Raw genomic sequence first — 25,977 nt, forward strand, 5'->3', positions numbered from 1 at the left:
CAATTTATGTTCCTTAATTGTTCCCCACTTTCCATAGCAGTGGATCAAACTTGCAATTTCAGGGGCTGTGGCAGGTCGATCACATGTTATAAACCATCCCCCCTCCCTTCCCCCAACATGGAATATGAGCTCTAAAAATTACAAGCAATTTTCACTCACAGAGGACCCGCAGATATAGGAAAACAGCAATGAGGTTCCCCCTTTCCTGGCTGCAGACTTTTTAAACTTTCATTTTGTTCATACCAATTGTCTTTCTCATGCTCCCTGATATAGTCAACATGGCCCACAGGAACCTCTGGTGTAGTGGGTTACAACAATATCCTTTGATATCTGGACTCAAATCAAAAGCCGATCAGTGGGGTGATTGGCTTCAAAGATTCTAAACAAAATCAGTTTATGTGATCTGAAGTTCTAATAGGCCCTCAGCACAGAATGTGGCTGAAAATTGGCAATCGCCAGCATGGGCAGTGGAAAATCAATTTAATGAGGTAAGCAGTGTTTCTCTGGTTAAGTTTTTTTTGTGGTCAGAGTAAATTGGACTCATTCTGCAACTATATCTGTCGACCTGGGAGTGCTTGATACTGACACTGGGTACAAAAGTGGAGAAGTGTTTCATTCCCCATCCTTGATAGGCCTTACTTCATAAACACACAAAGTGATCTGGAAAAAAAAAAATCTTTTTATTTTGTTTCCTTTTATAGTTATCTTTGGCAAATTCCACTAACTTATATTACAAGCCATTCCAGAAACATCCAGAGGCATTTGATGAGGACTAAAAAAGGTAAATGACATTTATTATATTTTACAGTAATTTGAGTTTCTCGACACTTTAACACTATCTCATATTCCCAATGATGTGGAGTCAATATGTTGATGCATGCACACATAATATGGCTGATCTTATTGTAGCCTTAACTCCACATCCTGCCTACCCCTGATAACCACAATTGTTAGTCAAGAATCTATCTACCTCTGCCTTAAAAATACTTAATCACCCTCCCTCCACTGCTTTCTGGAGGAGAGGGTTCCAAAGATTCACAACATTTTGAGAGAAAAAAATTCTTCTCATCTCTGTCTGAAATGGGAGATCCCTTATTTTTAAACTGTGTTCTCTAGTTCAAGCCTCTCCCGCAAGGGGAAACAGCCTTTCAGCATCCACTCTGTTAAGTCCCTTCAGGATCTTATATGTTTCAATAGGTTCACCTCTCATTCATCTAAACTCCAATGGATACAGGACCAGCCTATCCAACCTTTCCTCGTAAGACAAAGCCCCAATCCAGGAATCAGTCAAGTGAACCTTCTCTGAACTGCTTCTAATTCATTTATATCCTTCCTTAAATAAGGGGACCAAAACTGTACACAGTACTCTAGATTTGGTCTCACCAATGCATTGTATAACTGTACAAAAACATCCCAACTTTTATATTCAATTCCCCTTGCAATAAATTGCAATATCCCATTTACACATTTGCATTTTAACCACAGCCATTCCATTTGCAATTTCTTCTCTTATCTCATTAAGTCATTGATTTATGTTGGGGCACATCCAGACTGTGCTTCCAATCATATATTGGCCAAATAGCAACAGAGTGGAATAGATTTTTTAAAAAATTCATTCATGGTATGTGGGTGACACTGGCTAGGCCAGTATTTATTGCCCATCCCTAATTGCCCTTGTTCAGAGGGCATTTAAGAGTCAGTCACATTGCTGTGAGTTATATGATGGCAGATTTCCTTCCCTAAAGGACATTAACGAACCAGATCAGTTTTTACAACAATCGGCAATGGTTTTGCAGTCATCACCAAACTTTTAATAGCAGATTATTTTATTGAATTCACATTTCACCATCTGCCATGGCAGGATTCGAACCCGGGTGCGCAGAGCATTACTCTGGGTTGCTGGAATATTAGCCTACTGATAATACCACTCTGCCACTACTTCCCCAACATGATCAATGTCCACATACATGCACTCCCAGGAAAGATCACTAGATAAAGGTCAGCAATGGGAACCCTGGCTGATTTTTGTAACATCCTTACCCTAATCTCAACTAAGACTAGCTAATTGAACACAGATGGGGGATAACATTTGAAACCTTCCTAATCCCAGTCACCCAGTTATGTATTCGCATAGATTGTTGAACTTCATTATCTTTAACTACACTGAGTCCCTTATCCCAATCCTTCTGTCCGACCTACAATCTTTTCAGGAATGACTGGCTACGTTAGTGATTAATACATTGAAACTGTACTGAACTGTGCCAGAATCTCAATGTATAGTCAGCAAATGATGCCTGCAGTGTCCTGTATACTGCGTACAGTGCCATATTTCAGAGAAGTAAAAACATTCTATGCATTAAGGGTGGAATTTTATACTGCACTGGGGTCCCTGACACCCCCCAACATAAATGTCAGGGGCAAACCCGCCCCCTCTCTGCTGGGTTGTTCACCAGACTTCTAATTCCAGATTATTTTATTGAATTCAAATTGCTCCATCTGCTGTTGCGGGATTCGAACACGGCTGCCCAGAGCATTACCCCGGGGTTGCTGAAATACTAGTCCACTTACAAACAGCCATTTGTTAAGTGGCTCAAGATGGGCTTTCTGCCCACATCTGGGGAAAAAAAATCCCACCTCCGAGAGCTGCCAACTAACCAAATGGCCGGCAGGTCTCTGGTGCCAGCAGGCTAGTATGCCCTGGTGAATGGATTGGGGGTCCAGGTTGGACAGGCCAAGAGGAGAGGGAAAGCACGGAGGGTGGCAGACCTTGTGCTTACAAGGGGGCCCGTAAAGTAAGTACCACCCATCCGCCTGCCACCAGCCAAGCAGTGAAAGCTGCTGGGGTTCGTACTTCGCTCTGGCCTCTGCACACTGTGGGAAAAATTGTGGTGGAGGTGGGAAGAGGCCCTTAAGTAGTCATTAATTGCCTCATTATGGCAATTAATGGCCTCCCCCACCCCCTGGTAAAATTATGGTGGGGCGGGGTGTGGGTGCTGGGAATGGTGCCCATGGATTCGTGCCCAACTTTATCCCCCCTCCCCCCACCACCTTCCTGCCAAACTGTCCCCAGGAGAGCATAAAATTCAGCCTTAAATTAGGTGATATTTATAAAATTATCAAAACAACACTGAATCAATATAAAACTGAAATGATCTAACAGATGGTACTGGCTCACATTTGTAGTCTGGTATAATTTGGGATCAGGGCCTAATAAACTTGTATCTAAAAGAAAGATGCATTTACCAATGTCCTTTAAAATGACTGAGATTGTATATTCTTGGCCTGAATAATCATTGCCCAAATGCAAAGCTGTTGTAGGAGGCTTGACAAATGGGTCTTTGCTCACAATTCTACCAGCTAGAAATTAGAACAGGGTTTGATGTGGGCAGAACTTCCCTTTGATCATGATCCATGTCATTAGAGCAGATGAAGCTGAAGCCAAAAATTTCCACTGCCCCAAATGTCTTACCAATTAGTAACCTGGAGGCTGGGATAAATCCTGTGACAGGTTTGCTCAGCAGTAGGTGTGGGACCTCCCTGGGGTCCAGCCAGAACTCAGAAGAAAACTCTTTGCATCCCTGTTATGAAAGGGGCTAATTGAACAAGATTTAAAAACGATGTGGGGCGGTGTCACTGGCTGCAGAATGAGCAGTTTGTTTTCCCTTTCTCCCCCTCCAGCAGTGACCCCAAATGTGTACGTACTAGTATGGATGTCCACTGCTGACACTCACTCTGAGTCTGGATCGTCCAGTGAGGTCAGGAACAGGAACAGAGCATTTTTTGGCTCCAGAGTGTTCAATGCAGTGCAATGTGATTTGCCTTGAGCTCAGAGGAGGAAATACAAATATATTATAAATATGCCCCCTTTGATTTCTTTTGTGAAGACCAAGTTTTATTAAAAGATTAAAATCACAGATAAAGGATGCTTTTAAGTGTGACCTACAGAGGCGCACAAAATTGACAATGTTTCTTTAAAAGTGTCTTTGGCTCATTGTGTCGATAGACTTGTTCCATGGAAAGGTTTTGATTTGATTTCTCCTCCACTCAGATGTTATCACTCTTCCGGGGGAAGTGAACTGGATAAAGTTCAATGTGGATATGAATGGCTATTACATTGTGCATTATGAAAATGATGGATGGGATGCCTTAATCACACTACTGAGAGAAAATCACACAGTCCTCAGCAGCAATGATCGAGCTAACCTTATTAACAATGCCTTCCAGCTTGTGAGGTAAAGAATGTAATTGCTTTTCAACTAGTCTCCATTTGCTTGGACAGGAGATTCGCAAGGAAAGCTTTTATAATATTTACAGGTCAGACATCCTGGTTCTTAAAGATAATGTCATAGTGACAAATTCCCTCGAGTTATGTGTGGTTGAAATATTCACTATGTTCAATGGATGGTGAAGAAACGTGGCTTAAGGTGATGTCATGGCAGCCAGATAAAATCAGGCTTACTGCTAACGTGGAACATACTGGATATTTTTGACTTAGTGGCCTGTTCCTACTGCTCTATGAATTTTGGTAATGTATCTGAATATGTTCTGGTAAGGCTATTTCATGTTTGCTTTATCAAGCTTTTTCTTTTTCTCTCTTAGAGATGGCAACTCATGGTAAGGTACACTGAGAGCCTTATGTTATTTTACCCAAGTGGCCATTCTGTGTCTGCGAGTATTGGTGGTTGTTTGCTACAGAGATCATCACATATACTTTCTAACAGGAGCCACTGGCTGATTTATCCAGTCTTTAACATGGGAATATAAAGGCCAATGTTTAGTACCTGACTGCTTCCATTGCAGATTCCAGGATTACATCTTGGTGTGTATTGAGTCAGTTACACACTGCATGCGAATTATATACGGGGCTATTGAAAGAGTCCCAGTTTTGCAAAATCTGACATGATTTTGTTGATTTGTTTTGTTGTGCTGGGTCAACTTGACTAGGAAATCTGTGGCATGTTTATTGGTATCTAGCACAGTTTCTCTAAACCTTTCTGTACTCCAGCATCTATTAAGGCCAACTCTGAAGCATTTGGTTACAGTGATGTTCAACCTGAGTCAGTTGCTGTCCTGCATAATAATGGTTTTCTTTAAAAAATCTGCTAAATTAAATTTGTTTGGTTGCTTTGCAAAAATAGATATTGTTACTGCCGCAGACACTCAAATACGTTTTTTTTATTCTTTCATGTGATTTGAGTGTCACTGGCAGGCCCAGTATTTGTTTCTGATCCTTAATTACCCTTGAGAAGGTGAGCTGCCTTCTTGAACTGCTGTAGTCCATCTGGTGTGGATATACTTATGGTGTTGTTAGAGAGGGAGTTCCAGGATTTTGACCCAGTGACAGTGAAGCAAAGGCAATACGTTGTGTAACTTGGAGAGAAACCTGCAAGTGGTAAGTAAGGCAGTAAGTTTGCGGATGACACAAAGATTGGCTGGGTGGTTAACAGTGAGGTTGAGTGTCTTGGGCGACAGGAAGATATAGACGGGATGGTCAAATGGGCAGATGGAATTTAACCCTGAAAATTGTGAGGTGATGCACTTTGGAAGGAATAATTTGACAAGGAATTACTCAATGAACGGCATGACACTAGGAAGTTCTGAGGAACAAAGGGACCTTGGCGTGTGTGTCCAGAGATCTCTGAAGGCGGAGGGCATGTTAGTGAGGTGTTGAAAAAGGCATTTGTGACACTTGCCTTTATCAATCAAGGCATAGATTACAAAAGTAGGAATGTCATGTTGGATTGTATAGAACCTTGGTGAGGCCACAGCTGGAGTACTGTGTGCAGTTCTGGTTGCTACATTATAGGGAGGATGTGATTGCATTGGAGGGGGTGCAGAGGAGATTCACTAAGATGTTGCCTGGGATGAAACATTTAAGTTATGAAGAGAGGTTGGATAGACTTGGTTGTTTCTGTTGGAGCAGAGAAGACTGAGGGGCGCCTGATCGAAGTGTACAAGAGTATGAGGGGCATGGACAGGGTGGATAGGGAGTTCCCCTTAGTTGAAGGTTCAGTCACAAGGGGACACAAGCTCAAGGTGAGGGGCAGGAGGTTTAGGGGGTTGTGAGGAAAAGCGTTTTTACCCAGAGGGTGATGACGATCTGGAATGCGCTGCCTGGGAGGGTGGTGGAGGCGAGTTGCCTCACAACTTTTAAAAAGTACCTGGATGAGCACTTGGCATGTCATAACATTCAAGGCTATGGGCCAAGTGCTGGTAAATGGGATTAGGTAGGTAGGTCAGGTGTTTCTCACGTATTGGTGCAGACTCGATGGGCCAAAGGGCCTCTTCTGCATTGTGTGATTCTGTGATGATGTTCCATGCATCTACTGTCCTTGTCCTTCCAGGTGGTAGAGGTTGTGGGTTTGGAAGGTGCTGTCGAAGGAGTAATGTGGTAATAATTTTTTGAGTCAATTTTGGCCTCTGAGAAGCCGCTCGTTCCGCTAGCAAAGAACTGCTGTGAATTTGAAGGTCCAGCCTTTAGAATTCATCGGGCAAGCTGCAGATGCCAAACAGGGTCCTGTTGCAGCTTACTACTGTGGAGCTTCAGGAATGTTGGCTGGCTGAGACACCAGCAGAAGGGAGGCAGGTGCAGTAACTGAGTGGGGTCAGTTCAGGCTAATTTTTAAAAATGTCCTGGCCATTTTCAGATTGGAATGCCAGTGCATGAGGGCAGAGGTTCATGCCACAAGCTCTGCCCACGTGTCCTGTAAAATTGCAATCAGGGTCCCTACTGTCATAAAGACACCGATTTTCACAAGTAATTTCAGAAATGAAAATCACCCTATTGAGTGATCTTTGCTCCAAAGTAATAATACTTACGCTAGAATGAAATTTAGTCATGAAAACGACGACTGCATGGAGAACGGCTTTAAGTATAAGGTGTTACATATATCACCAATCTGTACCATGTCATAGAAGCATATTGAAAATGAATGAAAAATGCACAGCAGCTTTATCATTTATGATATAACCATGTTGAGATTGATATTCCTTCTTCATGGATTATTTACTTGCCTAGTGTGGTGCAAGCTTTTATACTGTGGCTTATATCCATTAAATTACAAACACCAGTTTCCAATCTATTTCTTGTAATTCTTATCACCTTAGAAAATAATAAAATCAGTGCTTAGTATCTTATTGACGAGGAATGCACTTTGATTTACTTATGGGGCAGAATTTTGCAGTTGGCGAGCAGGGGGCGGGGCCCGCTCACCGGCGCATAAAATAATGCGGGATGATGTCAGGCGGAATCCCCAACCTCATCCTGGCCCATTTAAATTTTCAGGAAGGTGGGGGTGCAGCAAAATCAGCTGTGGGCCTGCCGACCTGTCAATGGCCAATTGAGGCCATTGGCAGGATCATTTAAACAATTAAAGGACCTGCCTGTCCAACCTTAAGGTTGGTGGGCAGGACTGGGGCCCCGGCGGCAAATAGATAAAACCTGAAACCTCATCCAGCAGCGGGATGAGGTTTCATGTAGGGTTTTAAAAATTTTAATAAAGTTACTAAGTAAATTATGAACGTGTCCCATCTCATGAGGGGGACATGTTAGGGATTTTATTTTTTCTATTTTTAATCTTTTTAAAAGTGTAAGCGATCTCCCTGAGGCAGTACTTAGCCTCAGGGAGATGTGCGCTCTTTCATGCGCATGTGCGAAAGAGCGCACCGTCACTTTTGGGGAATCACCCCCGCCCGCACAGGAAGCGCATAGCACTTCCTGCCGGACGTCACGCTTGGTGGGCCTTAATTGGCGCGCTCACATAAAATGGCAGTGCAGCCTGCTTCGCTGGCAGGGATCAGCTCCCCGCCCGCCAGAGATTGGGTCAGACCCGCCTGGCCAACAGGCAGAAAATTCTGCCCATAAGCTTCAATAGGCCAAATGGCATTTTCTAATCCCTGACTTGTCTGTGCTCTTTTACTCTCGCTGAAAGTATCACATGTAACCATGCAGTGCTGCATTCTGCACTGCAGATGCCAACTGGACAAATGCAGTGTGAATTATTCTTCAGTGGCTCAGTAGATAAGTACAGGGTGCGATGCTGAGTGATACTGGCCAGAAAGCTCCCAAGTTAAATCTGTAGCTTAACAAAATACTGCAGTTGCTGGAAATTTGAAACAAGAACAGAAAACTGGAAACGCTCAGCATGTCAGGCAATATCTGTAGAGAGAGGCCTGCTGTTTTTAGCTTATTCTGTCATTTGACTAACAAGTGAATAATACAGTGCTCATCTTAAACTTGGTATTTGCTGTCTCTTATACATGGCACCACAGTTCTGTACATCAAATCTAACAAGCAATTGTTTAGACAGCTGTATTTCATTATTAGTGTGACTTATACTGCATAGAAATGGCTAACACAACACCCTAACTTGTTAACTTTTGTGTCAATTAGTATAGGGAAGCTGCCTCTTGACAAAGCCCTTGACTTGACGCTATATCTGAAGAATGAAGTCAGCATCATGCCAGTGTTCCAAGGCATGAATGAGCTCATACCCATTCATAAGCTTATGGAGAAGAGAGAAATGGTGGAAGTTGAAAATAAAATGAAGGTACAATTCATTACAGTGATATGTAGTTCTTTTTAATGGAGCACTGACTGTCAGTAAAGTACAACTTTGAAATAATGTTTCTTTTTCTTCTACAATTTAGTAATGTTTTTGGACACCATGAGGGGTTGGTCAATGAAACTTTTTGAGGATGCTGCACACCTCTGTTTTAATAGTCTTTTTATTTTTAACCCATGGAGGCCACGTTGCCCAGGCATCGAGGAACCTGGGAGGTAAAAGGAGGTGAGACTGAAAGGATCCATAAGATAAGAGAATTCATAGCACTGCCTTAGCCCCCTCAAGATATTCTTCTTACAGGCAAAAATTTAAGATACCCTTCTGCCAATTTCAGCAGGATGTCCAGGAAGCTTTTACTTCTGGGTTTTTGGAAATTCACACTTTCCAGGCAATTCCCACGGAGTCTGTGCATCTGGACTTCTGAGAGGTCCCGAAGTGCATTTTGGGGAGTATGTCTGGTCTCTGTTGATCCGGAGATTGGAAGATCTGGGCCTATATCCTGCACACATGAACATTAGGGGATGATGCCCACTGTAGATCAATATTTAAGTCAAATTCTTGCCTTTTTGAGGTAAGTGCTTCCTATATCATTGGTCTCCATTCTCTGAAAATTATGTCATGGGCACAAAGTGGATGGAGTTCCGGTGGGATAAAACTGCCATGCATTTTTCACCATGGTCCATCTAATTTAAGTTACTACAGTTGGAAGCCTGGTAAAGGTGTCCTACATTTTGCTTGCCTGTTATTTATACAGATGCAATTTGTCTGTTGACATACATAACCATATTATACTAGTTAGGAGTATAAAATTTGAAGTATTTCAGAATGGCAGGTTAACACAAGTTGTGTTGTTGGATATAGACTACCTCACCTGGTTGTGTGCAGCATTAACATAGATTGCTGTTCTTGTGGTGATGGGGAGTGGAGTGGAGGAGTTTCCCCTCGTCAGGCAGAGTTACTGCCCACAGGGCCCATTTTCCACCACCTTCCTGAAATTCTACCCTCTGCCAAGTAACAACTGGCCAGTTATATTTAACCTAAGCAAAGCCAAACCAAACTAGTAGTTGTGAATACCGTTTATGCAGGTGCCACAAGTATGCAATTAGCATATAATGTGGCGTGTACCTGGGCCATCACCTGGATAAGTGTGTAAATATGTACAACTTAATTTTAAAACAAACCTTGCTTAAGATGTAGGTTTTCTCTATCCTGAGAGTATATTGTCTCATTTTATATCAGCCTGAATGACTACTTTTCTGTCACCTTCAAGCTAATGAATTTTGACAAAAATAAATTGGTGTCCCCATATTAAAAAATAAGTTGGCACAGTTAGACCTATTTTCAACGAAAATGTTAATGTACTGTCCAGTTAGACCAAAGCGATCTTTCAGACTTATTTTGTCACATAGCAGTGACATTTTCCAAGTGTATGACTTCTCTACTAAGCTTCCATTTTAGATACATTGGATAGAGCTGGAAGCGGATGGAGGATTTTCAATTGCCCGTTGTCCATTTTTCATCTCAAAATTGGAGGACAAGCAGAAGAAAATCTGGTATAGGCTCAGGGCAGCAGTTTATACACTTTTCAGACAGGCCTTTAAATGGGAACCTAACATCCCCATTTTTGCTTATATTTATATGGCGCTTGTGAATGTCAGTTTATCAAAAGACCGTAGGTCAGTGGGAAAATGCACCCTGTTCACTTTGAACCTGAGTTTGAAACTATTTCAGTCTAACGTGATGAGTTTTCTCTTACTAGTGGTTGATGCTGTGAACATGACTGGACCCACTCTGTTGCTTAAGGCTGTGAATGGTCCATAGTCTTACAAAACTCTTTTTGCAAACTGTTTAGTGGAAAAACAATTATAAGTTCCATCTAAAACGCAAGTAGTCAACAAAGTTCTCTTGTTTTCTTCTGCTTCAGGCGTACATAGTCAATTTATTTAAGAACTTGATAGACCAGCAGTCATGGAGTGATGATGGTTCTGTTTCTGAACGGTTGCTGCGCAGTTCACTTCTGGTATTTGCCTGCGTTCGCAAGTACCAGCCCTGTGTTGACAAGGCTGAAGAATATTTCAGGAAATGGATGGATTCCAATGGCACGTTGAGGTTGGTACTAAGTCGTAACTAAGAACTACAATAACATTTTCCCAGAGCAATTATTATATTTAACATACTTGTAGGAACAAGGAATTTTAATACAAAATAGCAATTATACTACACATCCCAAACAAGCCGCATAGTGGTTATTTAATTGGACTAGTAATCCAGATGCCTGAGCCATTAACTCATGGAACATAAATTCAAATCCCACGTTGTTAGGTAGATTCTTGATTGACAATGCTGTCAAAGGGTATAGGGGTTAGAGAGGAGAGTCGGGTTGAGGCCACAATCAGATCATGATCGTATCAAATGGCGTAGCAGGCTTAAGGGGCTGAATGGCCTACTCCTGCTCCTAATTCGTATGTATTGGCACTTTGAGAATTTGTATTCCATTTTAAAAAAACCTGGAAGTAAAAAAGCTAAATCCAGTTAAAGTGACCATGATGCTGTTAAATTGTCATAAAAGCTCAGCCAGTTCACTGATGTCCCTTTCAGGAAGGAAACCTGCTCTGCTTACCCGTCCTAGTCTGTATGTGACCTCAAACAGCAAAGTGGTAGACTCTTAGCTGCCACCTGAGGTGGACCAATAAATTACTCAGTTGTATCAAGCTGCTAGAAAGTAAAACAAGAATAAAACCCCACTTAGCTATGACATAGGCAACAAATCAAGACACAACAAAGGCACACCTATTGATCCAGATGACTCCATAACATCCTCCTCACTAATGCCTGGGAACTGATAACAAACTTGGGAGAGCTGTCCCACTGACAAGTCAAACAGCAGCTTGCCACAGTAATATTCACAGGATCATACTTATCCTTCAATATATTAGACACCTCTGTCATCATCCTTGGGTATGTGTCCCACTTTTAGAAATAAAAAGTAAAGTAATTCCAACTAACATCTCCCATTAATTTTGCTGCTCGCTCTTTTATCAACTTTGTCACATCCAGGCCTATGCACTCCTAGCCAGCAGCAGATTGCTCACACTCCCAACCTTAAACGTAAAGAAGGGAGAGAGGCAAGACTATATATCTCTAAATAAATTAATCATTAAACAGGAAGAATCCATAAGAAGATGGAGGTGTGGTGGTGGTAAAAGATTTGGTCTGTGAAATTGGTGCTGACTTGCATTCCAGCGCAGTGTCATTTGTAGAACAGTTACCAAATCTGCTGAGATTCATCTTGAATTAATTGAAAGGGAGTTCTTATTGACTGAGGAAAATGATAGAAAAAGACGTTTGGATTTGCTCAAGCTGTACTGTCTGGCAGTCTGAAAGAAGCTGCAATGACCCGGAATTAGCTGTGAGCAGCATTTTAAATTCCGCAAACATCGTTCTAACTTTCTTTTAAAGGGCAGGAGGAGGTGTGTAAGCTCCTCAGGTTTTCAGTTTCTCATGTAAAGACTCTATGAGTGATGTTGATTTTGCATTTAAAAATAGCTTTCAGCATACAGCAGCCTCGAGCAACATTTGAACAGGGTAAAAATAAAAATACCTGGAAAAACTCAGCAGGTCTGACAGCATCTGCAGAGAGGAGCACAGTTAACGTTTCCAGTCCGTATGACTTCAACAGAACTAAATAAAAATAGAAGAGAGGTGAAATATAAGCTGGTTTTGGGGGGAGGGGTGGGACAAGTAGAGCTGGATAGAGGGCCCGTGATAGGTGGAGATAGCCAAAAGATGTCACAGACAAAAGGACAAAGAGAGGTTGAGGGTGCTGATATTACCTAAGGAATTTGCTAATTAAGGGTAGAAAGCAGGACCAGCAAGGTACAGATAGCCCTAGTGGGGGTGGGGTCGGGTGAAGGAATTGAAAAAGGCTAAAAGTTAGAGATGAAACAATGGATGGAAATACATTTAAAAATAATGGAAATAGGTGGGAAAATTATTGGAAAATTTTTTTTTTGCTTTTTTTCTAACAGTTGACTTAAATCGCCTTAATGTAACAAATGTATTTGATTCCAAAAGCCTCTGTTTTATTTCTCAAAGTCTCCACCTGCACTAATTCGGAACTTGACTTAATGCTGAGCTCCACTTCCACCACCTTCGACTCTGTGTCTACTTTTTTGATCAGGAGGCTTTTCCCTTCTGTATGGACCCTCCCATCTGGTTTCCAACTCTCTTTTGATCTTTTATCACAAATTGTTTGCATGGTATAGGCTGTATGAATTTCACCACTTGCTTTAATTTAGTTCCTGAACTTGCAGCACTCTGTGTTCTCTCAATCCAATTCTGGGCATAATTATCAAAACCACCGACAGCAGGAGCACTATTGCAACACTACGTCAAGGATTACCATCCAGTTGTGGCGAAATCTCTCCCGGACCAAGACCACACTGCAGAATGCCAAACCTCAATTTGCTGATCTATTACTGACATCATCTCCTCTTGAGACCTCTTTCTTCCTTTCTTGTCCACCACCATGGCCTCATAGATCATGATTGACCAACCCACATAGCCCATTTTTGCATTCCCCCCAGGATTCATTGCACAAATGGAACTGTCCTGGTCGACCAGCTGACTCTTGTCCCACTGAACTTATTTCCTCCTATCTTTACACCCTCACCCCACCTCCCCACCTTATCCAGTCCCTGCCATCAATAATCATGATATCTGCTGACAATCTCTGCTACATTAATGAATGGAATGAAAATCAGACTGGATTTCTCACTGCTAAAAAAACCAGTTGGAATTCATGCGGCTAAGGTGAAAATTTACCAATTAACCTTTTTGTTCCTTCCATTTGAAATTACATGACCTCCCAACTGTTTTCAAAATTTTAAGTTTCTATTTGAATTAGTGTCAAATTTAAGGGTATTAACCATTCATTCTTCTTTCTCTTTGTATGACAGCTTACCCACTGATGTTACGTTAGCAATCTTTGCAGTCGGAGCCCAGACTACAGAAGGATGGGACTTCCTATTTGAGAAGTACAGACACTCGCTCTTTAGTTCTGAGAAGAACAAGATTAGGCTTGCCCTAACAAACAGTAAAGATACAGAGAAACTTCAGTGGTAAATCATGTTAAGCATTTCAAGTTAAAATGATTATTTCCATAAATGGAGATAGCTCACACTTGTGTTAGTTATGTACAGTAGGCATCCTCTGAAGTATTATGGTTTAGTGAAAATCATAAATTCTTTATAAAAGTATTGCTATTGCAGACTACTTTATATAGTAACTAATATGATTCTGTACTATCTTCTGTACACTGGTGTGCTTCTGTTTGTGGTTTGATTTTTATTATTCCTGTTCCAATAATTTCACTCTCATCCCTATTGCCTCTATAGTTATGCTTTTCCAAGCTAATTGAATCATAGCAAAGTTAATAAGCAACATAGCAATTGAATCAAAATTGAGAGATTAAAATGTTAAGGAATATGATACCGTTAGAAAGACAACAATTAAAATGTGGGGAAGAGAAGGCAATTAGAAGTGGAATTTATTTTGTCAACATTACAGATGATTATGAATGTGATTGCATAAATTAGTAAATTAAATTAACTAAATAAAAAAAAAATCTGGTGAATTTGCCAGGAAAACATTCCAATTCTTTAGGAATAGGTTTTGTAAGAACATTGGAATCAGTCCCCAACAAGAATATTCCCCAAGGGTACAAGATGAATCCTTGAAACATTTCACCTTAACTTATTGTCAAGGAATTTATGACCAGGGCTTAATGATGTCTAAGATTGGATCTCTAAACCATCATACATCAGAAAGATGAGATTATAGTAAAATTTACACTAATAATGCACCATCAGGAGCTACACAAATAACTGAATGAATTAACCTTTCATGATCAATTAGTAAAGGAGTTGGGCAACAAGTCATTGCCTAAGAATTGTTAGCTTTAGAATCTTAGTTAGCACTTAATCAAATTGGGATACAAATAATTATTAGGTTGGCTTGATTGACATATAAGAGGCTACAAAGTGCTAATAAATAAAGTGATTATAAATTTACATTTGAGATCAGTGCCTGTGATGGATGTAAATTGGTGAGATTAATTTAGGATTAAACTCCTTAGACTGCTGATGAATTAATAACACTAGATAGACAGTCTATTGTAAAGATTAAAGACTGGGTCGAGCTTCAGCTCTGGATACAATTAGCAATCTGGATGCAAATAGTGCTCAAAAATTGCACTAGTTTTCTGATTTTAATATTATGCCCATGTTTCCATTCAAACTTCTTTGCATGTCATTGAATGTTTTACTGTTTTTTACTAATTATTTTATTTGCTTGCATAGAAAATATTCTTTTGATATTTTTGAGTCATAACATAATGCAGTTATATTAGTACAGCTGCAATTGTGTATGTCATAAAAAATAAATAGTTCACCGCCTATGAGTAACTTGATTGTAAATAACTGCAAATGTCAAAAAAACTAATGAGAAATACCTAATTAGTTTTATTAATGTACAGTAGTCAGTTTCTTAGTAAATCAAAAACTCTAATATTTAAGATCTTCCAAGAGGTGCCAATTTGTGCCATTGTGCCTAATCATCCCCCAGCTGAATTATAAGAGCCTTCTTGAAGGTCCGCAAATGAGCCCAAAAAGTGGAAACTCACCATGGTGATCAATTAGAGCTGAGAGCCAGCCAGCTTTGTAGACAGAGCTGGCTTCTAGCACCATGCTTCTTAGACCCTAGTGCAAGAGTTTTCAGAAACACAATACACACCGAATGGGACTTCTGCTTGAAATTCCTTGGTCTTTTATGCTGATTTGGCTGATTTTGATGCCCTGTAATGCCCTGGACAAACCAGCGCAACCTAGTGGAAACTCTCCTGACTGGTAATAGTCAACAATGTTTCCAAAGCTTGTAAAACCTTTGCTGGATTGGATGAGCTGGTTGCATCGCTTTCCTTTTGAGATAATGTTGTTGATCTTCTGCAATGTCAGACTGATGTCTGTAGAGCCATTATTTGTTTCTCCTGGATTTTGACCAAGTGACTTAATGATAACCTTCCCTGATCTCCAGGAAACTTGTGCATCTAAGTGAAGCACTTGTTATAACCTTATGATCTCAACTTCTGTAACCGTTCTGTCTTTATGTCAGATATGCCCGTTTTACAAAGGGGTAGATTTTAACATTGTGCAATTGTGTAAAACATATAATAGTGAACTGGCAGCTTTTTGTCATATCTCTCCCAATTTTATTTCCACCGAAGTACATGGAATGTAAAGAGATATAAAAGAGGCTGCTGATTTGCTATTACCCATTTTACACTAACACACAAAGCCTAAATTTACAGCATTTTAATACAAAGGCTACTAAAAATATTTACAACTAAACTGAGACTGAATACACAGAACTTTCGTATCAAACACACTCTCTCACAAATTATTTATTTCCAAAGAAACCTCCATTTTATTGATGAATTTGGGTGATACTTGTTAGAGCATTCAACCCTTTTGGCATCAATCACTTTATACAGCTTTATGGTATCTCTGATAATTCCATCCCTTAATTTAATTTCTTCTCTTATAACCAGGTTAATGGACCAAGGTTTGCAAGGAGATATTGTCAAAATACAAGACCTGCCTTCTGTTGTTATATCAGTAGGCAAAAATCCAACAGGATATCATCTTGCTTGGGAATTTTTAAAGAAGAACTGGGACAAACTAATAGAAAAGTAAGTATTATTATACAAATTTCAGCCCAACCTGTCCATGTCAGTGATTATATTTCACTTGAGCCTCGTCCCATCCTTCATCATCTAACTCTATCAGCATAGACCTATTTTCCTTTCTCACTCATGCTTATCTAGCTTCCCCTTAAATGCATCTATACTGTTCACCTCAACTCTCTGTGGTAGCAAATTCCAACAATAATAATACAATAGTAGAGAATGTGAGGCAGTTATCAAGTTAATTTGAAGTTTGTTTTAAACCTTTTTTTGATCAATATTCAAAATAATATTTATTCAAAATATTGCTGCAAAGAGAGACATGTTGTCAAAGCTCTTCATCTTGCACTCATCACCCTTTTCTCCTGTTGTGATAAATTGTTGTGATCGTTCAAAATCAGGCATTTTTGCGTTGTCCTGATGAGTGCAAGATGAAAAGCTTTGACAACATGTCTCTCTTCAGCAATATTAAAATATTCAGTGTTAGCAAATTAAATGTTTTATGTGTTTAATACTGACATGTAAAAACAAAATGGCCAGAACTTTTGGGTTGGGGAGCAGGAGTGGGGTCTGTTCACTGACACGTAAAATGGCGCACAGTGACGTCAGACATGCATCATTCAGATTTTCAGCTCAGCGGGCGCGCACCCGCGTCAGCTGCGCACCCAATGAATTGTCAGAGGTCTATTAAGGCCCTTTAAATATCAATTAAAACACTTAACAGAGCTGCCCGTCCAACCTTCACATTTATCATGAAACCTCATCTACGGGTGGGATGAGGTTTCATGAAGGTATTTAAAGTTTTATGAAAATTTCTAATAACATTCATAGACATGTCCCAGCTCATGTGCCACTTTCACATGAGGAGACATGTCTTAACTGTTTTTTTCTTTATTAAAATTTTCAGAACTCCAACTAATCTCCCTGAGGCAGCTCTGTGCCTCAGGGAGATTGCTGCGCTCTTTCGTGAAGGAGCACACTGCCCGACTCAAGCAACCCCCTCCGCCCGCACAGGGAGCGCATAGTGCTTCCAGGCACGCATCACGCTGGCCGGGCTTTAATTGGCCCGCCCATGTAATATGGCGGCGCCCAGCTGATCATGGGTGGTAATTGGCTGTGCGCCCGTTCCCGCCCAACCTCCCCCCCGACGGGGAGAAAATTCTCCCCAATGTTAAAGTAGCTTGTTTCATTCTCCTACAGGCTAAAATTTCATTCAGTTTGATGGGGAATGCAAGTTTGGGGAGCACCTTTTTGTTCAAAGCATTCCACCTCAAAGAAAATGATAGTCACTAGCCAGTTTTAATTAGATAAGAATTATGTTTGTTTGAGCATCACCATAGTGACTGGAGTAGCATTTTGCCTCATTGCAGAACCATTAGAGTTGAGTCAGTTACAGGAGTACATGAGTTGCCCTCTTCTGAACAGCTGGAAATGGAAATACCGAAATGACCTTTGACCTGTTCCACACCTGCCTGACCATAAGAATCGAGGCAGGCAATGCCAAAGGAGAATAATTTTTGATGGAAGTATCATTTTCTTCTATTAAATAAGAGAAATGCTCTGAACAAAAGGCAGTGTAGTACTTCTAAACTTTCCTTCCTTTGCAAATGAATGATGCCATTCTTTTCCAGACCACTAGATGGCATCCCTGTGACAGTGGAAGCTCCCATGTTGGAGAGGGCAGGCTGAGAACTTGTAGGACATGTCCCACCTGACAGAAAGACATCTCTTTCCTTTGCCAGCTGTCTCCCCTCCCCTTCTGTTACAGTTCAGGCTTTTACAAATGCCTTATCTTGTGTGAATTTCTGGAGGCAAAGCAAGATCTTCTACAAACTATTTTTATTCTAATTAGTGCAGTTCAGGTCTAACCAGTAACTCCATGGTAACTATCTAAAGGAAAATCCAGTACAACTTGGGAATGAAGGATGCCAGTAAAACTTGCATACCTTAAAATGGAACTCCAGTGTTACTGTGCCAGTATTACTGATTTTTACTGGGATTTGGAAATTTTGAACCAGCTTTTTCTTGTGCCCTGTCCCCTCCAATCCAGACAACAGAAAATATCACATCTACACAGGTGAATGTAGAAAAGGAATAAGCCATGTATATAGTTGGGGATCCCGGTGTAAATTTGCTGTGTATCACCTCGGTGGTCATTAGTGCCCCAGGTCCTCGCATTTAGCTGCTCCAGGCCTAGGTGACGACAGATTTCCCGTCCTTTCACCTCCAGAGCACCAAGCATGAATGCCACCTGCCTCTGATCTCCAGGGCTTACCAGCTGTTCACAGTTTAAAATGCTTGCCGTGCCTGTTTGTTCAGTAAAAGGTTGTCCACAAATATATTGTAAGCACTGTTAGTGCTTTAAAAAAATAAGCAGTCAGTTTCCCATGGATAAAGAGCAACCAATAACTTCAGAGTTGATCGGCCAAAAGGGGGAAGGTTATAAAAAGGGAGAGAAGGAAATGGAATGAGCAAAGAAATGGGAAATAATGAGAGGGGTGAGGGGCTTCTGTGAAGATAGGGGGGAAAAAAGTAGGAAGTGAGGGGAAAAGAGCAAAGGAAAGAAAGAGGAAGACAGCAAGAGTAGGTGAGGGGCAATGTTCGGGCCTAAAATAGGATAATGGTGAGAAGGGAACTGAGGAAATGGGTCTAGAGGAAAGAAAGGTAGGGGGCAAAGGGGAAGAATATAGGATGAGAAGAGAAAAGAAGGAAGTAAACGAGAATGATTAAAATCGAGACATGAACTTATGGGGCAGACTTTTGCCGTTGGTGAGCAGGGGGCAGGGCCTGCTCGCTGACGTGTAAAATGACGCAGGATGATGTTGGGGGAACCCCCAACGTCATTCCACCCCTTTTAAATTTTCAGGAAGGCGGGGGTACAGCGAGATCAGCTGTGCATCCGCCGACCTGTCAGTGGCCAATTGAGGCCATTGACAGGATCATTAAAACAATTAAAGGACCTGCCCGTCCAAAACTGAAGGCTGTCGGGAGGCCAGGAGCCCCAGTGGCAAATAGAAAAAACATGAAACCTCATCCACCGGTGGGATGAGGTTTCATGCAGGGTTTTAAACATTTTAATAAAGTTTTGCTGTAATTTATGAACATGTTGCGTCTCACGTGACATTGTCACAGGAGGGGGACATGTTAAGGATTTTTTTTTCTATTTTTAATCTTTTTAAAAGTGTAAGCGATCTCCCTGAAGCAGCACTTAGCCTCAGGCAGATGTGTGCTCTTTTGTGCGCATGCGTGAAAGAGCGCACTTTCGCTTTTGGGAAATCCCCCCGCCCGCACAGGAAGGGCATAGCGCTTCCCACCGGAGGTCACGCTGGGCGGGCCTTAATTGGCCTGCCCACGTAAAATGGCAGCAGGGCCCGCTTCTCCGGCAGGGATCGGCTCCCCGCCCGCTAGAGATTGGATCGGGCCCACCCGCCCGACAGGCAGAACATTCTGTCCATGGTGTGAGGAAGCAATGGGAACAAGGAATGAGTGAGATATGCAGCAACCGGCATGAAAGGCAGCACAGATAAGCAAGGGAGGCAATGCATTTCCCTTGAGGATGATTAATGCTTCTTGGGGAATATTGATGTCATCCATTTTGTAGTTATCAGGAATGAGGGAGAGGCAAATAGAATGAGACAGGTTGAGACATTGAGGTTACTGGTGGGAAAAGGAGCAAGGGAGAGATACAAGTTCAGTCTTGGGATAGGGAGAGATAGAAAAATTCAGGCCTGTTAGGCTAGGCAGAATTTTTTGACACATGGAGAGCCAGCAGCTCAGGCACATGGGGGCCTATGATAGACAAAGGGCATGAAGTTGGTGGAGTGGCTGCACGATGTATCCAAACCAATTTCAAGAGGTCTGAACCATTTTGAAAATCAAGTTTCCTTTGAACGTAATGAGTGAGTAGCTCGCATCGAATGGACTCTTCCCTTCAGCTCGCTAGTCTGGGAGAGTAAGGCAGGTGACTGACAATCTGGAGAAGGATTGAGTGTGAGCTGGCAGCAGGTCATTTTGTTCAGTGACCACCAAGGGTCCCTTCAAAGATAAGTGCCTGAGAAACTCTGCCTTCGAAATTGCTAGCATCATATATATCCACCCCCCCACCCAAAATAGGTGTGTTATGAGTCCATTTACAGGCCTGTCTGAAATCTGTGTTATGTGCATCTTGGGTGTAAAAAAGGCAGCCGAGATCTCCTCCTTCTGACTTTCCTCTGTCGCTCAATCAATTTTCAAATGAGAAGTGGGCAGGCAGCAATTGAAAATTGTCCCCATGGATTCAGCTAAATTAATTGCAAAGAAGGAAGCCATTCAGCTTATTATGTCTGTGCCTGTTCTTTGCTGGAGTAAACTAGAACAATGCCACTGACTAGTCTCTCCCTCTCTCCTCCGTTTCAAATGTTTATCCACTTTTATTTTGACAAAATTCAATGCTTTATCCCTCAATTACTCCATTTGGCAAAGCATTCCATGCTCCAATAACCTTTGACATAAATTCCTCCTAACTTGTCCCTCTGCTCCCTCGGTGATGATTCTAAGTTCTTGACCTCTTATCACTGACATCCCGACCAGAGAAAATTCTTAGTTTTTGCAAGTTTTTTGAACCCTAAATGTTATGGGAACAGATTAGCAAAAAAGTCCAGTCATGAGACTACTCTAAGGAGATAGTCAGAAAAAGTTTATTCGGTTTTCAGATAAACTATAGCAATAAAGTCAGCAGTGATTTACAGTCTAATGCTCGCTATGTACTTCCCAGATTTTGATTGGATAATGACGTCTTGCAGCTTTAGGTCTTCGGTGTTTTCTTCTCCGCTTCATACTCTTCCCATTTCCCTTGTCTCTTGTTTGTCCTTGTCTTGGTTTCTAAATTTCTCCACCATATGTATCTGATTTATCCAGTTAACACCTCCTTCTCCCCAATCATTTTCAGCCTTGTGGTGATCATGCTTTTCCTGACCACAGAGAATAGTTTTTGTGGCTGTTGCTAACCTTGCATATTTATGTAATGCCCTTTGCATTTACACTGTATCTCAAGGCTTTTACATTCCGTGCTTTCTTATCTCATAGAGAGTCATCTACATTCCATTCTTACATGAGTTTCTAACAGATCGTCTTCAAGGTCTCAGCTTTTTGCTACAGTAAGCTGTAAAACTTGACCTAAATTCCCTGATCGCTTTACCTTGGCATCTTCTCTATTCTGTACCTTACTTCTAATTTTTTCCACTTTATTATACTATCAAGACAAGTTCCTAATAAAGTTAGATGTTAGTTTCTAATAATAAAGGTAGATTTTAACAATTAGTATTCTGGTTAGTAACCTAATGATCTTACAAAATAATCTTCTTCTTTTCACCTAATCAAGACCCTTTATGAGCTTAAAAACTTCTTTCAAACCTTCTCTTGGTATTTTCTACTCCAGCGGAATTTAAATTTAATTCATAATTGAGGCCTGAAAACAGATCCCTGTGGGACACAACTAATCACATCCTGCCAATCAGGGAACCTGCCCATTATCCCTACCCCCTTGTCTCTTGTGTTCAAGCCTAAACAGATTAATAATTTGCCTTCAATTCCTTGTGCTTCAACTTTAACTAAGAGTGGCAAAGAGAGATGTAGAGGGACAGTCATAGTAATAGATGTAAAATAGGAAGAGAAAACACACATGCATGGTTAGAGAGAAGAAAACCAAATAAGTACATAGGAATATATATGTGTAAGGAGGTGGAGAAGAGATTTGTAGCAGATAAAGAACAGGAATTGGTATTGGTTATTCACAGTTGTTTGAATAGAGCTGCTCATGATGCTGTCTCTTTTTAAAAAGGTGAAAATGAAACTATTTTGCTCCAGAGCTTCAAGATCTTGTTCCAACAAATTAAGTATGCCTATCGCAGATTTGGCTCCGCCATTTTGTTAGCCATGGCAGTTCCTTATTTTGTTAATCCCATTCCCCTCCTCCCCTTTCCTCGTGCGTTACATGAGAGCACAAGTTCTGGCTGGAAGAGAAAATCAGTTTTAAAAATTCTGGAGAAATAATGGGTCCACCAGCATGCGGAAAGAGAGAAGATGGTAATCTTTTGTTTCAAATGGCAGGAGCACATATGGTGGTAAGGCAGCAGGGGTGGATCTAAAACTAACTGATGCTGGCTAAAGTCCATGGCCCAACCTCCTGATTGGAGGAGAATATGGCATGGCACAGGTTCTGTGGGGGTAAAAACAGCGTAAACACAATTGCAGAAACAGACTGTCTACTCAAGAATATTATTCTTTTGAATAAAATAACACAGGATTGTTAGATTGATGTACTGTTGTGGTCCTTGAAACATTGCGGACCCTTTTGGTTTTTGTAACGTATAATTAATTTGATCATGGAATGCTGCCATTATTTATTTAATTTAATCCTTAGGTTTGAACTTGGATCACCTTCAATTGCATATACTCTCTCTGGTGTTACATCTCAGTATTCAACAAGACTTAAACTTGAAGAGGTAGGTAATGTGTGAAAGTCAAAAATACTAGCTATGTTACTTCTTTTTATAAATGACTGCAAAAAACAGCTCTGTATAAAAAAGAGAAGCATTCACGTTGGTTACTTTTTTTCTGATCCTGTCTCACACTGCTTTCATATATGTAGGAAAGTTAATGTAACTTTCCAGCAATACAGAGTCCACACTGTGATTCTGTCAAAGTCAGTAGCCTTTCTTCTCACCTTGCACTTGCCTCATTCCCTGAAACTCTGTCTCCTGTTGCTGCAGGTCTCCTTATGGAAGATAGCAGATCTTCAGCACATTACTTCAGGATCATTTTTCATTTGGAAGAATTTCTCTCTCTCTTTGTCTCTCCCTCACTCATATACACTCTTCTTCTTAGGTTAATGCAATAAGAATGACCATTTGGATAAGATTTGGTAGAGGTTCTGACAAATGTGGAAGCACAAGATAACAGTTGTCCCTCAGGATTGAGGATGACTTGAATCCACTCCAGTTGGATCTAAAATGGCTGATAAGTCAATGTATGATTTGCAGACTCTGTCAGATGTAGGACATGCAGTGCTTGAAGGATGGGGTAGATGGGTTGTTTGGAGGTTTTGTGCACTCTCTCTGTGCCTCAACTTTGCCTCTGCATGTTTCCACTGAAGTCGCTCAGTGTGATCGATGCTCTCCTGAACAAAACTTCTCCATTTTGGTCGGTCACAAGCTAGGGAGTTCCATGAGACAATGGGTATGTTTGACCTCTTCAGGGATGCTTTGAAGACCTCCCTAAAATATTTCCGCTGTCCTGGGAGTTTCCTGCCGCAACCAATCTCCGAGTAGAGCAGTTGCTTCAGGAGTCTGGTATTAGGCATCTGAACAACATGACCCACACAGCGGGGCAGATTTTCAGTGATTAGGGCCTTGTTGCTGGCTCGGAAGAGGGTGCTCTCTGTTGTTGGACCATCTTTCTTGCCACTGGATTTGTAGGCTCTTGCGAAGGCACCACTGGTGGTATTTCTCCAGTGCTTTGAGGTGCCTGCTGTCAATTGTCCAATTCTCCAAAGCATAGAGGAATGTAGGGATCATTGCTGCCCAATAAACCATGACCTTCATGTCAGGTTTGAGATCCTTGTTCTGAAATACTATTTTCCTCAGTCGGCCAAAGGCTGAGCTGGCACATTGGAGGCAATGATGAATTTCGTCATCTGTGTCTGCCTTTTGAGAGGAGGCTTCCAAGACATGGAAAATGGCTTATGTTTTCCAGGATCTTACATTGATCTTAATCTGCTGGGGGAGCTGGTTGGATAAGGATCTTAGTTTTTCTGAGTATTTAGTGAAAGGCCAATTTTCTCAATGCTTCAGAGAAAGAGTCGACAATGATCTGGAACTGTTTCTGAAGGAGTGCGCACACAAGTGTCATCTACATACTGAAGTTTTGTGACTGAGGTTAGACTGGTTCTGGTTTTGGATTGGAGGTGTCATAGGTTAACCAGTTTCCAATCTGTTCTGTAGATTATCTCCATGCCTGTAGGTAATTTGCTGGAGGTGAGGTGTAGTGTTGCAATAAGGAAAATGGAAAAGGAGTTTGGTTCTCCACCAAAATGGATAAGTTTTGTTCAGGAGGGCACCAAACACACTGAGCGACTTCAGTGGGAATGTGCAGAGGCAAAGTTGAAGTGACGGAGAGAGCGCACAAAACCTCCAAACAACTCGTCTACCCAACCCTTCAAGCAAATGACACAACCTTGGCTGACCCCAGTTTTCACTGAGTTGGGGTTTGTGATGGTTCTCTAGGTGATGATCGCAGCTTGCATGTTATTGTGGAGCAGGTGGAGAATGGTGACAGATATCTGAGGACAACCAAATTTGAGAAGGATACTCCATAAGTCTTTACAGTTGACAGAGTCAAAGGCTTTTGTGAAGTTGAAAAAGACTATGCACAGCAGTTGTTGATGTCCCTCACATTTTTCTTGAATTTGCCATGTATACAAACAGGCACGTGTGCGCACACACAAAAATACACATACCTGTGTGTGCATATGCATGTGTGCATCCACCCACTCTATTATTTAGCAGGTTTGCTCCTCCCTTAGCCGAGGATTTTCAAGGCCAAATGTGGCAGTCCTGCTGCCTTTGCTGTGATCAGCTAGCCTAAGCATTGACCAGAAAGTAAATTTATAATTGTTTGTCTTAAGGCTTTGTGCCACCACTAGAGTTGGTGAGTTTCCTATTTAAAGGTAGTGTGATGATGCTTAGATGTTTTTCTCTCTTCCTCCCCTTCCTCTTTTCCTGCAGCTCTCTTGCAGCAGAACAGTTTTCAACGGAGGATAAAACCATGCAACTATTGGAACAGATCACTAGATGCAATGTTGCAGAAATGTGGATTATATATTCTTGTGTACCTTATTTTCTTGTGGTTTTCTTGCTTTGTGGTTTGCAGAGCACACCTGGTTATCATCGCTTACCAGCTTTCCTGTAGTTTCATAAGAAGAGAAAAATCTCAATTAATCTGTTTTTTAGGTCCGAAGATTTTTTGAATCCTTGAAGGATAATGGTTCACAGCTCCGGTGTGTTCAACAAGCAGTTGAAACAATTGAGGAGAACCTCCGGTGGATGGAAAAGAATTTTGACAAGATCAGTACATGGTTGGAGAATTTAAAATCCATTGAATAATTCAATGACTATCATCCCGCATCCGTACTGTACTCCTCAACTCCCTTGAAAAAGACACTGTTATTTCCTATAGGGTTTTCTAAAACTCTGCAAACACGCTATTTTAAAGTTATATCATCACTCAGGTAAAATGGTGTTTACCGGGTTTGAAATTCATGTGCAGTGATACAATTGGTGATGCCGGAACATCATCGTTACTCATCAAATCTGGATTAAAAGAAAAATTATTTATAAGAACGACGCCAAGCCTATAGTGAACTGTAGCAGGTATTGCATCTGTTACAAAGTGAACGTTCAAGCAGACAGCACAAGGTTGGGATGATAAATTTTGAAGTGTGCTTTTGTTTTTGTCACGGTCACTGAAAAAACATGGCCCACAAAAATTCCCACAGTAAAACACGTCAGGATTTTTGAAGAGGATTTTCCTAGATTCTGGAATAAATTGTGATTATAATTTCACAGTGCAACTTTCAGAGCAAACTGCATTCTTAAGAACAAAATAATTTGCTTTGAAATGACTCCCCAAATAAAA

At 41.2% G+C, this 25,977-nt stretch overlaps 1 protein-coding gene across 3 annotated transcripts in view; it reads left to right on the forward strand.

Annotated features, from left to right (window-relative positions):
* erap1b (endoplasmic reticulum aminopeptidase 1b) overlaps positions 1-25,977 on the forward strand; it is an 82,740-nt gene extending 56,763 nt beyond the window's left edge. For 2 of the 3 annotated variants that reach the window (XM_041186034.1, XM_041186036.1), the window contains 8 exons: positions 702-781; positions 4,049-4,232; positions 8,393-8,549; positions 10,489-10,673; positions 13,523-13,684; positions 16,171-16,311; positions 22,706-22,787; positions 25,293-25,977. In XM_041186034.1, the coding sequence (XP_041041968.1) occupies positions 702-781; positions 4,049-4,232; positions 8,393-8,549; positions 10,489-10,673; positions 13,523-13,684; positions 16,171-16,311; positions 22,706-22,787; positions 25,293-25,445 (1,144 nt within the window). In that variant the 3' untranslated portion in view covers positions 25,446-25,977. Of the gene's footprint in view, positions 1-701; positions 782-4,048; positions 4,233-8,392; positions 8,550-10,488; positions 10,674-13,522; positions 13,685-16,170; positions 16,312-22,705; positions 22,788-25,067; positions 25,256-25,292 lie in introns of those variants that run through there. The other variant, XM_041186035.1, reaches the window with a different exon arrangement.

This window comes from Carcharodon carcharias, chromosome 4, assembly GCF_017639515.1.
Source record: "Carcharodon carcharias isolate sCarCar2 chromosome 4, sCarCar2.pri, whole genome shotgun sequence".
Lineage (NCBI taxonomy): Eukaryota > Metazoa > Chordata > Chondrichthyes > Lamniformes > Lamnidae > Carcharodon > Carcharodon carcharias.